Genomic DNA, 15,097 nt, shown 5'->3' on the forward strand with positions numbered 1-15,097 from the left:
GCCCCATCAGAACATTCATGCAATATCAGCAGAGCCTCAATCCCTACCTCGCATCCACCTATACACCCAACCTCACCTCACAGCCTCTTCAGGTGATCAAGTAGCATCTCACAAAATAAACTGCTAGGTCCCATGATTACAAGATTGCACAATCACTAAGCCTCCTCCACGCATAACAGAACAGCAGGGACACTGATCTGTGTGCAAAATCTCTGGTGCTTTTATCTGGGGTCACCATCGCAGTCAGCACCAGGTCATCCCCATTTCTTACTAAGAGGCTCCTGTTAAGCACTGCAAGACCACAAACTGCAAACAGCAGAGAATACCAATACCACACCCCTTGGACAGAGTGCCAACAGTTTTAGACTGTTTAATGATATGATCATCTTTAGGACACATTCAACCATATCTCCCTTAAAGAATGACAGACAGACAGACACACACACCTGTGTCTCCAGAGGAAGTCCTTCTCCTGCTCAGTTATCTCCCACAGCGGGTCCCGGTTGCAGATGTTTCGCAGTTGTTCAATTTCATTTTCCATTAGACTGTCTCTCACCAGGCGGTTGCTCTGTGAAATGACAGAAGGTTGACTTGGTATCATCAGTATTGTCTGTCACAAACTGGAATCAGGGTACAGGAGCAGAAAGGCAAGTCGGAAGTTCCTGTCCAAGCTAACAAATCCAACACTTCATCAGCAATGCATCTTACTTTCAGGAGAACAAGGGGCATTTGACTCTCCTACAGGTGCTACCTCTTGGTGGATCCATGAGTTTGCCTGACTAGTTACCTGTGTGCATGTCTCACGCTCTCGCTCTATGGGTCTCCTAGCTTGTTGATGGATAATTCTAACAGTGCCCAATGGCCCCAGGGTCTCTCATGCTCAGTTTGTCTGTATCTTCCCTTCATTCCTCTAACAGATTTTTTTTGTAAAAGGTACCAGAGAAGCCACAGGAGGAAAAGAGAGCAAAAGGGCACAAAAGAGATTCACAGGAACAAAAAGGCAAAACAGAAGGGAACGTCTTTGTCTGTCGCCCAATGCCTTCTTGTCTCTTTAGGGTCTTCTCTCGGTCTTTACATCACTTAGCCTACCTCAATGAGTATCCACGGTTCTTCTGTCCCTGTGCCCCTGGGTCCCCATCTTACGGCCCCTAGTCTTCACCTCTCCAAACATAGGCCCTGAAGTATCCCAGATTGTTAGGGTGTCAGAGGATCTTTTCTGGTGGAACAGCCATGCAGTAGCTGCCTGTGAGGGCCTTAGCCTTGCTCAGTCTCTTTGTAGGTAGTGCTATCTCTGTCTATTTCTGTCTCTCACACTCTCTCGCCTGCAGGATTGCTGTTTCAATTTCTTGGGAAGGGGATCTGGTCTTTCCTGCTACATTTCATTATCCTTGCTCAACTGTCTTTATGTTGTTTTTCTCTAAATGACATTTACCATCTTTGGTTTAGATGTGTGTTCCCAAGAGCACTTACCACCCCTAGGAGAGAATAGTTCAGCCCAAGTTCCCTGCTCATACTCCAGTTTGCGTGCTCCTCTATCTGTGGGGTGTCTGGAAACTTCACAGCATGACCCAACCAGCTGAACTCAAGCTCCAGACAGGGGGTTTCCTGAAAGGAATAAAAGAGAGACCCACATAATGTGATTAGTTCAGCTCCAGGCACATTGTGCAGAAAAATAATCATAAACTCCCATCAACACATAGTATATATATCCGGGTAGTACATTTACAGCAAAAATATAAGATTCCCACTAGCATGAATGGTCCTTACATTAACTTAAAAACACAATTAGTCAAACTCCAGTCATGATGTCTCTTGCAAAATGAAAAAGACAAAGCCCCCCGCCCCCAAAAAAAAAAAAACATCCAGATTGGGTGTTTCCAACAGTACACAGAGGATAAATCCTCACCATTGTGAATAGTTGAAGAAAGCGTGTCTCCTGAAAGAACTTGAAAACAGACCTTCCCTCAAACAACATGATCAGTTCATCTCATGATTTACTGTCTCCAGGAGGAAAATACCCCCTGACACCCACTGACATGATTAGTCAAGTTCACGCCCTGGCAACATGCAAGAAATAGAAAAGAAACTACCGCCTCCTCATTAGTCCAACTTTAGATGTGGTGTAATTTGCAAAAAATATTCAAGAGCACCCTCCTGTGAGACTTGAACTCCAGATACAGCACCACTTGCAACAATAGTCGACTAAGGGCCAAATCTATAATCTGGTGGGTAGCCCGTTTCTCCACCAGGGCGAAGGAGTTAATTACTCTATCGCCTGACGGCGGTACTGTCCGCCAGATTTAGAAATGACCACCAAGCAGGTGTTCATTTAATTTCTTAAAGCATTGTCAGGAACGGTCATCACGGTGGTTCCGGTCAATTCTCTTTGCAGTTTGGTGCAGGGTTCCGTCAACATGACGGAGCCCTGAATCAACTGTATTCTTTTTTTATTTTCAAACTGTATTCTTTTTTTATTTTCAAAAAAAGAAATCCCAAAGCGGGATTTTCTTTTTGAAAAAAAATACCCCCTCTCCTATGGTGAGGGGAGTATTTAGCGGTTTTCACTGCCCCTTACCGCCAGGGTTTTCCTGTGGTGTTAACTGACCTCTAAGTCCACCAATCTAAATAAGGTGGGTGAAATCAGAGGTCTGCCTCAGACGATCCTTATTCCACAGGGACATTGAAGGGGTTAATCACGGTGTAGGAGTAGTCTCCGCTTTGATGAAACCAAAGGTCCGCCGGTATCCTAATTTGGTGGGTGGAGCATTATGTTGGTAGTAAGCATTCTCCATCAAGTCTACATTAATCCAGTTTCAAATGCCCTATTCATGGAAATGGTTCCACCTACCTTGTTGGGGTTAGAGCCACTGACGCCAATGGAGTTCAACAAGTCTTCCAGCCCATGGGGCACTGGCCACAAATTCAGTGCAACCTTGCCCACCACCAATGTGTCCTTGTAGTCCAAGAGGTTAATGTTTCCCCAGGCCAGTGGGCAGTGCTCCTGCAACAGCAAATTAGAGGGTTCACTCAAGGCAGAAATGCATTACTTGGCACAAAGGACCTTTTATCTGGTGATATAGGACCACGGAAAACTACTTTAAGGGTTGATAAATGAACATGACATAGCATACAAAGAGCCTCTGCAGCTTTAAATGATTAGTGCGTCGTCAGCAAACACTGTTTTGGAATCATCTTCTCTCAAAATAGATGTAATGCCTGTATGTTGGATGCGGCCAATGGGATGCATGAGCACTGTCTGAAGCTGTACAGCAACAAGACTGAACTCGTTCTCTCTGGCTACTCCGCTTCCTTTTGAGACGATATCTGGTGGGCACCAGAAGTTGGCCCCTCCCACGCCCTACTTCCTCTGTCGAAAAAACTTGGGATCATACCGGACAGTAATCTCAAAGTTGCTGACCAGATTGCATCAGCCACCAGTTTCAGCATCCTTAAAATGCTCTAGAACATTTTTCAATGGCTTTCAGTCCACTCACGCAAGTCTGTTATTCAGGCCCTTAAAACCAGCCGCCTGGAATATGGTAATGCCTTATACATAGGTACTTTTATGTACCTCCCCAATAGACTTTAGGTCATTCAGAACACAGTAAGTCATCTGGTCTTCAATCTTCCAGCCCACACATCTATTACCCTACATCTTAAAGCCCTCTACTGGCTGTCCATCCAGAAAAAGGGCCTTTTTCATACTGCTCTGCAATCTCACAGAGACATGCATCTTCCTGCCTCACCCCTCCGCCTTTTGCTGCAATAGTGTCTCTTTGCATGATCTCAGTAATTCCTTCATACTTCGCCTATCCATCTAAACAACATTTACGCATAAGTTCAAGATCTTGTGGCTGCTTCTTTTCCCATTTGGAGAAATCCCACTGGAATAGTATCCCACTACAATCCGTCTCATTACGTCCTACACATCTCATTATGTCTTACCTCGAGAAGCAGCTAAAAACCTGGCTTTACTGATATGTCCCTGCCCCCTTTTCCTTCCCCCATGGCAGTCTGGCTGCCCACCTTGCTCTGCACCGAGATACCCAAATGGAAGACAAAGCTCCCTACAAATCTTAATAACATAACAGCGAACCTAGAGATACATGATACATGGCCACTATTATTTTTAATATAAGTTTATCATGAATTCTTTGAACAACTTCTAGCTTGACTGTCAGCTAAAAATTTTCATGGATGCTCAGTCTCTGAAATTTTGGTTTATAGACAATCAATCATAGTGCCATAGCCGGCTACGATTGTGGTATGCCATGTAAGTCAAGAATATGACAGTTCGCATAAAAATGAAAATAAGAAACTTAAATAAAATGCTTTTCTATAAACATTTTCTGATAAAATAAGACCTGAATTGCAGCCACAGTAATTGTAATCCTGGATATCAATGTGCACTGAAAAATGCCCACTGCAGAAAACCTAGAAGATAAGCCTTTCCCTTGACTGCAGTCTAACCCTGGGCGAAGTACTACGCTACACTTGCCTAGTTTTCGAAGTTTGCGCTACTTTGCACTACGCAAATTGCACGTAGCACAGTGCAAACATGTGTAGCTTAGCATAGTGCAGCAGTCATTTTTTGCTTGCTCGCGGTCCTCAACGTAAAGTTGGGGACCGCGAGCGAGCAAAATGACATCCCGGCGAGACTTTTTCCTCGTTCGCGATCAGCAACAAAGTTGCAGATCGCGAGCATGGAAAATAAACCTCCCGGCAAGATTCGCAACGCGGGGAGGTCATGTTTCTTATTGCGAGTGGTCGCGTATGCTCGCGACCGCTCGCGATGAGTAACTACCAGTCCGCATTGAGAAAGCTGCCGCTCGAGTAGAAATCTACTCGAGCGGCAAAAAAATGACCGCTTGCACTGTGCAAGATGTGGTTTGCACTGATTGCACAGTGGGGACAAGCATCCGGCACTGTGCAATCAGTGTGAACAGCATTTTGCACAGTGCACTACGCAGTTTGCATAGCTATGCGTAGCGCGAAGTGCACTTCGCGTAGCTATGTGTAGCGCTACTACGCGAACTACACCCAGGGTTGCGTGCAGTCATGTTAACCCACAGTGAGATAGTTGGAAAGGTCAATTTATAGAAGAGTCAGGACAGGACCACCCACCTCATCCCCGAATGGCTTCAATCTATAACTCACAGGGTCAGTACCTCTTTGGCACCTTTCCGGCCTTTTACTGAGCAGATTGACAGGCAGAGACGTGCAGCACGAGGCAGATCCGTCAAGTATATATCGTACGACAGCCACTCATTCCACCTGTGTATTGAGAGAAAAAATGCAGAATCAATATCAACGACATAGCAAAAGCAGACATCATCCCCTCTCTAGGAATACTACCCTTTCTCTGCATTTCCTCTGGATGTCTTGACTTTCATGAACCTGGATAGCTGGCATTTGTCACCACCCAGCAATGAGGTGTTGAAAACTAATGGCTAATCTGACACCTTTGGAATCTGTTGCTCTGGGTTTAAACCCTGACCTTGGCACTGAAAGAAAATTGTGTGATTCTGGGAAAAACTCTTATTTTCTTGGCATAAAAATGTACATTTGTGAAATGCAATTGTAAGTATGTGAAACATATTGGAATTGTATAAATCAAATATGTAACCCCCACGCAGTAATGTAACACAACATCCCAGGCCTGGGTGGAGAAATGGAAACTGAACCATCTGGTGCAATTTGAATACCATCTGTTGCACTTAGTATGCCAAGGTTAACACTATCAAAGTCAGCTGTCAGCATGCCTTATAAACCTGTGGCCTGGGTACATAGTGCTTTTGAAGGAGCAACATGATACAAGTGTTACCAAAGAAACTGCACAGTTTTGATTAGTGCAGTGTCAAACATCAATGAATTTCTAACTTTAATCTTGGAAAAAGTTAAGAAAGTCATTTATTAGGTAACAGGGATTTGAACTGTATATTTTGCAAGTGACTTTTATAAAGTTGCTATATTCCTGTCTTTGAGACCACCACATTAAATTGGGTTCCTTAATCTCCTTCCTTGGGCTGGTCACCTATAGCAACTTGGGAACAAAGCATTGTGGGAAGTCAGCCTTGGGAAACAGGAACTGGATCATAGTGCTGAAAAAGGAAGGCGTGAATGAGCAGGGTTTGTCACGTGATTCACTTATTGAGACTGGCTGGTTCACTGTTGGGTTAAACTTGTATATCAGCGCTTACCACCACTCTCAAGGCAGAGGGCTGCTTGGAATCAAGAAGGGACCAGAATACTGCTCTGCTGGAAGAACTCTTGTCCATCTGAGGAAGGACTGAGGAGTAGAAGTAAAGCTTCCTCATGATTAGAAATGCCCTTCTGTGGAGCAGCATAGCTGGACTTTAGTTGATCTACAAGGCTAAGAGGGTCACGTCTTTCCAGACGTTTTTGTCAGTTAAAAACCTTAATTTCTAAGAAATAAATTCTTAGAGAAATATTACATAGACTTCATTTGATATACACAATTACAAACATCATAACTTCCATGCATAACACTTAGTTTGATTAATCCAGCAACACTTATCGACAGCCTGAAAAGGACATTACATATAAAAAATTGAATTTCTTCACATTGAAGACTCAATCAAGGGTCACCATGAACATATACCAATTAAGAACATTTAAGAATCCTTAATAACCCAAGAGGTATAATTCATTTAAGCAGGTGGAACATTGTAAAGTGCAAGCAGCAGGGCCATACTTTCTTGGAAGGTGGAAATAAATTGACCAAGGCCAGAAGCTCATTTTACCAACTATAGCTGTGTAAAGTGCAACAAACAACCCAGCCACATTTTCACAAACCTGATAGCAGCATTTAGAAAAATTGGCAATAGCCCGAAGCATACATCTCAATTTGCCAACCGACAATATAAAGTAAGGTATGCGGAACAACTATCACAATTTATTTCGACGGATGAGAAAATTATTCTTCAGGGTCTAGGAATTGTGGAAGACACAAGAGACAAAAAGACCACATTACCTACAAGATCAGTAGCACCTGTACGTTTGGCTGTAGACCTGAAAGATATGGGGAAACGCCTTTTGCCGCGTGTACCTGTGTACTCCTGCCCAATAACAAATCCCTTAAAGTTTGGGAGTACTAAGAAGGAAGCAACAGTTGTGATGATCCAGACAATTATGTATCTGATATTTTTAAAACCAGGACGTTTGCTACTGCAAGGGAAATATTTTCTGAAAACCATTTTTTTTAAAGTATTCCCTAGAGTTTATATTTTGGTTTCTGTGCCCAGAGCAAATGCATTGCTGCCCCAAATGGCCATTTTACGATTAATCACAAGAGCATTAGAGGGATTCATTTTGTCACTTCCACAAACTGCATTTGAATTTTAAAAAAGTACTACATTTTTTTTTTCATGTCTTCTGATCTGCACATTAGATGTGTGGCATTATCTGTCACTGTATTCATTAAATATTTTTTTTTGTTACATTGGGTTGGACATTTTATATCATTTTTTTGTCAACTGTAATGTTGTGTTGGTGTTTTTCATCACATATTACATGTACATTTCTCAGATGAAAGCCTTGTTGTTTAAGCAATACTACTGGGTTTAAGTTTGAGACTAATTACAAAACCCTGTTTTCCTTCTAAGTGCCAGGCTTCTTGGAGTATGAGAGCTCAATCAAGCTGATATCGAGACTCTGTTTACCAGCAGGAGGGGGCTCTCACATCAAGCCCCAACAGCAACCACAGCAGTATGGACGCCAAGGTTTTCCATCGAGCCAGGAGGCGCATAAAGGCAACCTTTGGTTCCCTCAGCACGGGACGTGCCCGGGTGCATGTCCACGCCAAGAAAGGGCCCGTCTGCGCCTGTCCACGCCTGGACCACACCACTGCTTGAGACATGGGAAAACGGAGAGCCACACTAGCCCCACTGGGAGCACTGGACTACACTGGATGGTTTTTTGCAACGCGCTGCGAGAGTGATTTCAAAAGAGATTGAGTTGGCGAAACACCGCCTGTCACTCTCCTCTCCACCGGGAAGCCCTTTAACTCCAGCTATAGCAACTTTGCCTGCCCAAATCAGAGCGGGGATCAACAAATCTATCAAATAAGCCATTACGCCCAGAAATGGCTGTGGATACTTCCCTGGTAGAAGAGAGAACCTCTGATGTAGGAAGAGGTGCAACTGGGGGCCAGACAGTAAAAAAGAAGCGAACGACAGTCAGCTCCAAAAGGAAGCACTCCTGTACTTCAATTTCACCCACTGTGTCTGGTAAAGTCTCAGCCAATTTGGATGTAAATTGCATCCCACTGGGGCTCTTATCAATGACCTAAAGGTATCCCTTTTGAATGAGATCTCAATCGGGTTTGACTCTATTTCCTCACGATTGGAAAGCATTGAATCCAAATTCAATGAACTGTTTTCTCCCGGTTTCTCCCAGCGACTTGAGGGGGGAGTCTCAACCCCCTTCAAGTTTGGAAGTGAGGCCTGTGGCTTCTTTATCTGTCTTTGCCGCAAAAGAAGATACAAGGGCTGGTCCCAATTCTATGATACCAAGCTCTTAGTCTGCTTATTTAGACGGCTCAAGAAAGAACCAGTCTGAAATTGGATCGTCATCAAACATTGGCCGGAAGTAGTCTGTTAAAAATGGCTTATCTAGTGTACCTCCAAGATCTTCTGGAAGGATTCAGACTTTTCCACAACTCCCCCCCCCCCCGGGGGTACTCCTTACGTTTTAGTATTAAAAAAAAATCCTACACTTGCACCTCAAGTACAAGAGGATGTTTTGAATGTAAAGAACAAAACTATTTACTGGCTCAGAACTAAATGGGTGGCTGGATGGAGGATTTATTCTCCCAAATTTTATAGCCTGAAGAACACCCTGGTTAGGCCCGGGGAGAAAGGAAACCCCGGGGGACTGTGCGATTGTTAATTTTAGATCTCCATGAGCCGCAGAGTCCCTTTTGCCTTACTGAGCAACTAACCTCAAATCTCAGATAAAATCCAGGCTGTACCTTTAGGCTACTTTTATAGTCCATCTATTTTGTCCAAAATAAATCCAGTTGTTGTTAAAGATCACCTAACACTGCCTAGCCGGAGATACAATATTTCTACTGGAAATATTTTTGAACCCTTGGCTTCTCTAGAAGAAATAGAATAACGCTGCAAGATTCCATCTTCTTTATTTGGTAATGCTGTTGTTCCGCCTTCAATGCTAGAATTTCATCATGATCAAGCTAACAAGGGTGTAGAGTCTTTTCGAGGTCGAGTTTATAATATGGATCCCTAAAATCAACTAGTTCTGGGAGTTTTGCTTCGGCCCATCTTGTAAATTCTTATTTGAGGGACCCTAACAAAACGTTTTTTAGTATGGTTTCATGGAACATTGCTGGAGCACGTAAATAAAATGATGAATATTGTATACATTTAATAAATAGCCATGACATCATATGTTGCCAAGAAACTTGGTCGCTGTCTGACTTTAATATAAATGGTTACCAGGGTCTTTTCCAACTGGCCTTGCCCTCTAAGGAGGGTAGAGCTAGCAGGGGCCTATCCACTTTCCTTTCCGTTACAATCACTGATGTTACTGTCTCTAAATGTTGGTCTTCTTATTTTCTTTTGGCACTGTCGGGCAATTTTGACATTTTATTATTTAATTTCTATTTTCATATATTTAACTAGTGCTCCAGGGACATCATTGCTCAGCTAAATGCTTTTTTAACTGATTTTTTAAAACTGTTAAAGGCATGGATTTTATTATTTGGGATGGTGATTTTAATATCACCTTATGTAGGTTCTCAGATACTATGGTTTGTGGTTTTAGCGATGGTCAATCTGTAAATTGAACACACTTTTCAAATTCTGTCAAAGGCGAGGCTTTAAATGAACTGGTCTTGAGATATAATCTAATTGTTCCTAGTGATGTGTGTGGTTTTAAAAATGCTTCTGTTCCAACTTTTACAGGGGTGTAACGGGTAGCACCAAAGATTATATTCTCTTGTCACCTGAATTATCCCCTATCTCTAGGACTTTGTAATTACCAGCAATTGTCTGAGAGATCATAACCCTCTTTATATTAAGGTAGATTCTCTCGCTAAAATCCCTAAAGCAAATTGCCCTGATAATTTGGTGATTAATAGAAATAAAGGTCGAACGATAAAATGGGAGAAGGTTAACCCAGTACCTTTTAACTATCTCATCATTGGGGAAGCCAGAGCTTCCATTATGGCCTGTTTAACCAATGATTTGAGCTCAGACGCGATCCATCTCATATTTGTACAAATTTGCAGCATTATTTCTACTAATCTTATATTAACGGCTCCCGCCCGGGAGAAGTTACATTCCCGCTGGTTCAACTCAGTCTGTTCATCGGCACACAAAACTTTGATGGCTGCATTGAAAAAACATCCCCGGGCAGTTTCTGAAGTCAAGCATGCCAGAGGACTATATAAACAAGCCATTGAAGACAAAAACAATCAGAATTAAGGAGTAAAGCCTGGGATGACCTTTTTGTGGCTTGCAAATTGAGAGATAGCTCACGGTTCTGAGAGTTGGTTAACAGACCATTTCATAAGGAGCAAGACTATCTTAGCATTGATGTTGTTCTTCCGATGGCGTCATGGGCCCTGCATTTTTCAAGATTATTTGACCCAGACAATGTTCCTCCTTTATTAGATCTAGATGGTAAGTAATTTCACGTTTGCCTCAGGATCTCCAACACCTGTTTGAAGTAAGCGAGGTCATCATTGCTATTAATAAGTGCAACTCAAGTAAAGTACCATGCCCCAATGGGGTTCCTGCGGATATTTTAAAATCTAATTCCATCCTATGGGTCACACTACTCATTGATGTATTCAGATCTGTGGTGTTGGGTCCCATTCTGGAGTTCTGGAAAACTGCTACCGCAACCCCTATTTTTTTTTTAAAAAGGTGACTGGTCTCAGATCACCTGTTACTGGCCAATCTCACTAATTGACGCCAGTGATAAGATCCTCGGCCGAATATTACTGGCCCGTCTTGAGGAGTGAGCCCTTGCAAGCAACATACTGTCAGATGCCCAGTTTGGATTCCGAATGGGTATTGGGGCCACTGAGCAATGTTTAAATCTTAATTTTAACCTGGGGGGAAGAATGTTAAGGCAAAAAAGGCTCTTTGCACCTTGCTTTTATAGACTTATCAAGCGCTTTTGACCTCTTGAACCTTTCTAAGCTGTGGGAACTAATGTGCAAAATGGGAGTGGAACGCGATCTCTCGAGTCTCATCATGCGCCTGCATCAGGATCTCGCAGTTAGGGTTCGCTATGGTCCCTCTGACGAATCCTCCCCTCTCATTAGGTCAACCAGGGGCATAAGGATGCACCCTGTATGGGACGAATCCCATTTTATTATATGCGGACAACGCAGTTTTGATTGTGCGTGCTGCTATTAGCCTCCAAGCCTTTTTAGACCTGTTTTTAGTGTACATGGAGGACCTGGATCTTAAAGTACATTTTTCATAGTCGCATATTATGACATGTGGCTGCCCCAGCACCAAGTCAAAGCCTTTTACCATGGGGATGGTTCCATTTTGTCAAAAGAAAAAGATTTTAACTATCTTGGGATTCTTTTTAACCTTTTAGTCTTTAAGTTGGACCCCGCTTTCAACACTTAGATGTCAGATTTTTTTATAGAAATATTGAGGCCATTTTTAGATTTGCCCATAAGTTACAAAATAAACCAATCCCAGAAATGTTGAACCTTTTTAAGAGTAAGTGCATTTCAGTGGGGGTCTATGGAACGATGGCACAATCCTTTTCGGGCAATGCGGTGAGAATCTGGAACTCCCTTCCGCCTCAGCTCCGGACCACCGCCTCCTCCCAGGCCTTCAAAACTGACCTCAAAGCTCTCCTCCTTCAAAGACACTTCCAAATGTAACTCATGCCCTCTCTATTATCCGAAGGAAGCCCTTCCATTATAGATAAATCTACTTTACATGACTTTGGAAGTGTTTTCCCAGTGTGTTCTTGTGGTCTGAGAGTCTGCCATATTGTGCAGTACTATCTTTCTACCTGTGCTTAGTACTCATGTGTAACCTGCACCCGTCACTTTCTCTTGTAACACACTGTTTTCTACCTCCTACAATTGTTTACCTGCACAAGTGCCACCATTCCCTTCTTATTTGTTCTTGTGCTTGAGTGCCCTCCATATATTGCAGTATTATAGCTTTATGTTTACCTTGTACGCTTTTGTAACTTGCACACGTCACTTTTTCCTCCTGTATTGCACCGTTTGCTACCTCTTTTATTTTGTTGGTTCACGATTGTCACTTTTGTAATGCACCGTTTGCTACCTCTTGTATTTTGCTGGCTCACGATTGTCATTTTTGCTTCATTTAATGTAACGTTTGCCTTTTTATTTGGTTCACTTGTAATGTTCTCATGTACCAGTTCTGTTCCTATTGTGAAGCGCTCTGACACCTTCTGGTAAAGTCCGCGCTATATAAAAATGCACAAATAATAAATAAATGTGGTGCTGGCCTCCGGGGGTACAACAAAGTGGAAATTTTACAATGAGCAGAAAATCAACTTTTGCGCGGACCATTGTCAGTCATAGGAGGTACAGCCCCTCTTATCTGCCATGAGGACCTTGGGATGCCATATTTGGAAGATCTGATTGGTCTAGCCACTCCCTGCTACTGTGGGTAAAACTATGGCCATCCCCAGAGGCTGGTCTGACAAGAATTTGTATGTCTGACTGTATGTTACTAGACAGGATGGACCAAATTCGATGGTTTGATACCTTCGATAGTTCGGGCCTGTCAGATCTTTACAGATACCCACATTCTATTGGCTCCAACCACAAGTCATGTGTCGAATAATTGTATTTGGAGCAGTGCTCGAATAAACGCTTAGAGTTGTTTAAGGCCAATCGTACAATTGAAAACTATGTCGATGTTTCAACAGCTCGTAGCATCGAGCCGTATTCAAGGTGGATTACAAACCTGACATATCGTTATTGTCTTATTCTTTTTAGAGTTTGCACTTAAACCCCCTATTCCCCCTTAATCAGGGGGATGGAATCAGATTTTAACTCTGTATGGGTGTGACAACCTCTCTATTCAAAGCACCAGCCACTTAACTTTGTTTTGCTCCTTATATCAAGGGCCAAGATGCCATTTTCTGGTGCTGCCATACTAAAAGGCTAAGGAGAGACATCAGAAGGAAGAGTTAATTTTCTCGAAGTTTCTATGCTCCCTCGAAATTTGCTTTGCAATACTTAGTTTTATAAAAGCAGCTTTTTATATCAGGAGACCCGAGTTATAATGAAGATGGTGTTTCACCTTTTTGCCCTGGCAATATTTTTATGTAACTGTGTTACTTTGGATTTGTACAATAGTGAATGTGGATTTTTAACTGATGTTTTATTATTGTATTTTGCTTTTATGGCTTTTTTGCCAAAATAAAGTTTATCTTGGCTGACTGAGACCGGGCTCTGTTTCCTATTGCCGGACAAACCGTTTTCATACTCCAGGGCAGGGCTGGTGGTATCCATGGACTGTCAAGACCAACATAGTCTACTTACTGTACATACAAGCTCTAAATAAATCCCAGCTTAATGGCCTGCTTTTTACCAAGATTAGGAGTATGAAAGGCCTAGTGGCTCATGCTTGGATTGCTGGTTACACGTAGTAATCTGTATCCAGCATTTGACCCGCTGACACACTATCAGCAACGACAGTTCAATGCACGCGGCCACTGTGCAGAGAAGCATGCGACATGTCCACGTCTTGAAGGGGATTTATCAGCCTGGCTGATGAGGGTTATGAACCCGAAACTGGTCCCAGGACGCTTGTTTCCGGTCCATGGAAGACATGGCTTGGCAGTTCGGGCCGGACTGTTCCCATGAGGCACAGGGTCAGACTGATTTGCATATGGCCAGGTCTGAACTGGGGTGGCGGAGTGAGCTAAAGAATGATGATGGATCAAACCCAGATCAGTTGACTGGGGGTGAGTGTTTGATTTGCTCAAGCGCTCCGTCCATCATCCACTTTGGTATTGAAGGGGATTTACAGCAACTCACAGCTGAGGAACTCCATATGTAATTGAATAGGAATCTTTAAATAACCAAATGGCTCTTTAATCAGAATCAGTGATGGGGGCAGGATAATGCCTGGCTACTCCTATGCAGCAAGCCTGTGCACCTCTGTCTAAGCAGTACATTAGAAGCAATGAAGTGGCTACCAGACCCTTGGGCACACTGACGCGTGTTACCTAGGGTTTGAACAGGGGACCCGTTGAGTGTTCACATTGTCACAGAGAGGCTCTCCACCGTGGTAAATTCCTGTCCGAACGTAAATCTAAGAAGAAGAAAAGAAAAATCAGGTGAAAAAATAATGTCAAGGAAAAAATGGAAGACAAAAATAGCTCTTCACTAAAGTTTTTTATTGGACAACAGTCTTCCTGAATTCTAGATAAACATGCTTTTTGGGCACTATTAGCCAGTCAGAATTGTTTGTGGCATCATGGCAGTGCACAAAAACAGTGTAGTCAAAGAAAATACATAAAAGCTATCAGGACAACAAAAGTGACAACCATAGCAAAATGAAATTAGCTAATTACAGAAAAAAATCACTAATAGTCTCTCTGGAATTGATTTTGCTAACAATATTGTGTTGCATTTCTCAGCCCCACCCTACTCTGGCCTTTATTTTAAAACACTGTTAATGAGAGTATCAATCCCACCTTCCTCACACTGAGCAAAAGTGTAGTCCAAGAATAATAGGCCCCTTGGGCTCCCTGATTTCAAAAGCAACAAACTCTCACCAACAAAAATCAACTTTATTTGTCAATGGGGCATTGGGTGAAAACTTAACTCATTCTAGTAACCACTCAGACCTCTTATCCACAAACTCCATATCACTAACTGCATCTGCTCTGGTGGCTGGAGCTTAAAGGACAGGATGTGGCTGAATGGAAGCTAATTTTCTAGCCTCATTTTTCAGTGGTCAGCCACATATATCTGTCCTTTACCATAGAAGAGCATCCCACTTGTTAGAAAGCAGGGAAAGTCTGGATAAAGAGAAAGAGGGCTTAACAGATGCTTCAAAAAAGGCTGTGAAGGAGGAACTGCTCCTTCTAA

At 42.8% G+C, this 15,097-nt stretch overlaps 1 protein-coding gene across 3 annotated transcripts in view; it reads right to left on the reverse strand.

Annotated features, from left to right (window-relative positions):
• Window positions 1-15,097, reverse strand: part of LOC144799602 (phosphatidylinositol 4,5-bisphosphate 3-kinase catalytic subunit alpha isoform-like) — a 308,439-nt gene that overhangs the window by 137,431 nt on the left and 155,911 nt on the right. For all 3 annotated transcript variants that reach the window (XM_078671001.1, XM_078670999.1, XM_078671000.1), the window contains 5 exons: window positions 14,230-14,315; window positions 5,169-5,274; window positions 2,849-3,001; window positions 1,471-1,605; window positions 447-568 (listed from right to left, as the gene is read on the reverse strand). In XM_078671001.1, coding sequence (XP_078527127.1) covers window positions 447-568; window positions 1,471-1,605; window positions 2,849-3,001; window positions 5,169-5,274; window positions 14,230-14,315 — 602 coding nt within the window. The remainder of the gene's footprint in view (window positions 1-446; window positions 569-1,470; window positions 1,606-2,848; window positions 3,002-5,168; window positions 5,275-14,229; window positions 14,316-15,097) is intronic.

Source organism: Lissotriton helveticus, chromosome 12 (assembly GCF_964261635.1).
Source record: "Lissotriton helveticus chromosome 12, aLisHel1.1, whole genome shotgun sequence".
Taxonomy (NCBI): Eukaryota; Metazoa; Chordata; class Amphibia; order Caudata; family Salamandridae; genus Lissotriton; species Lissotriton helveticus.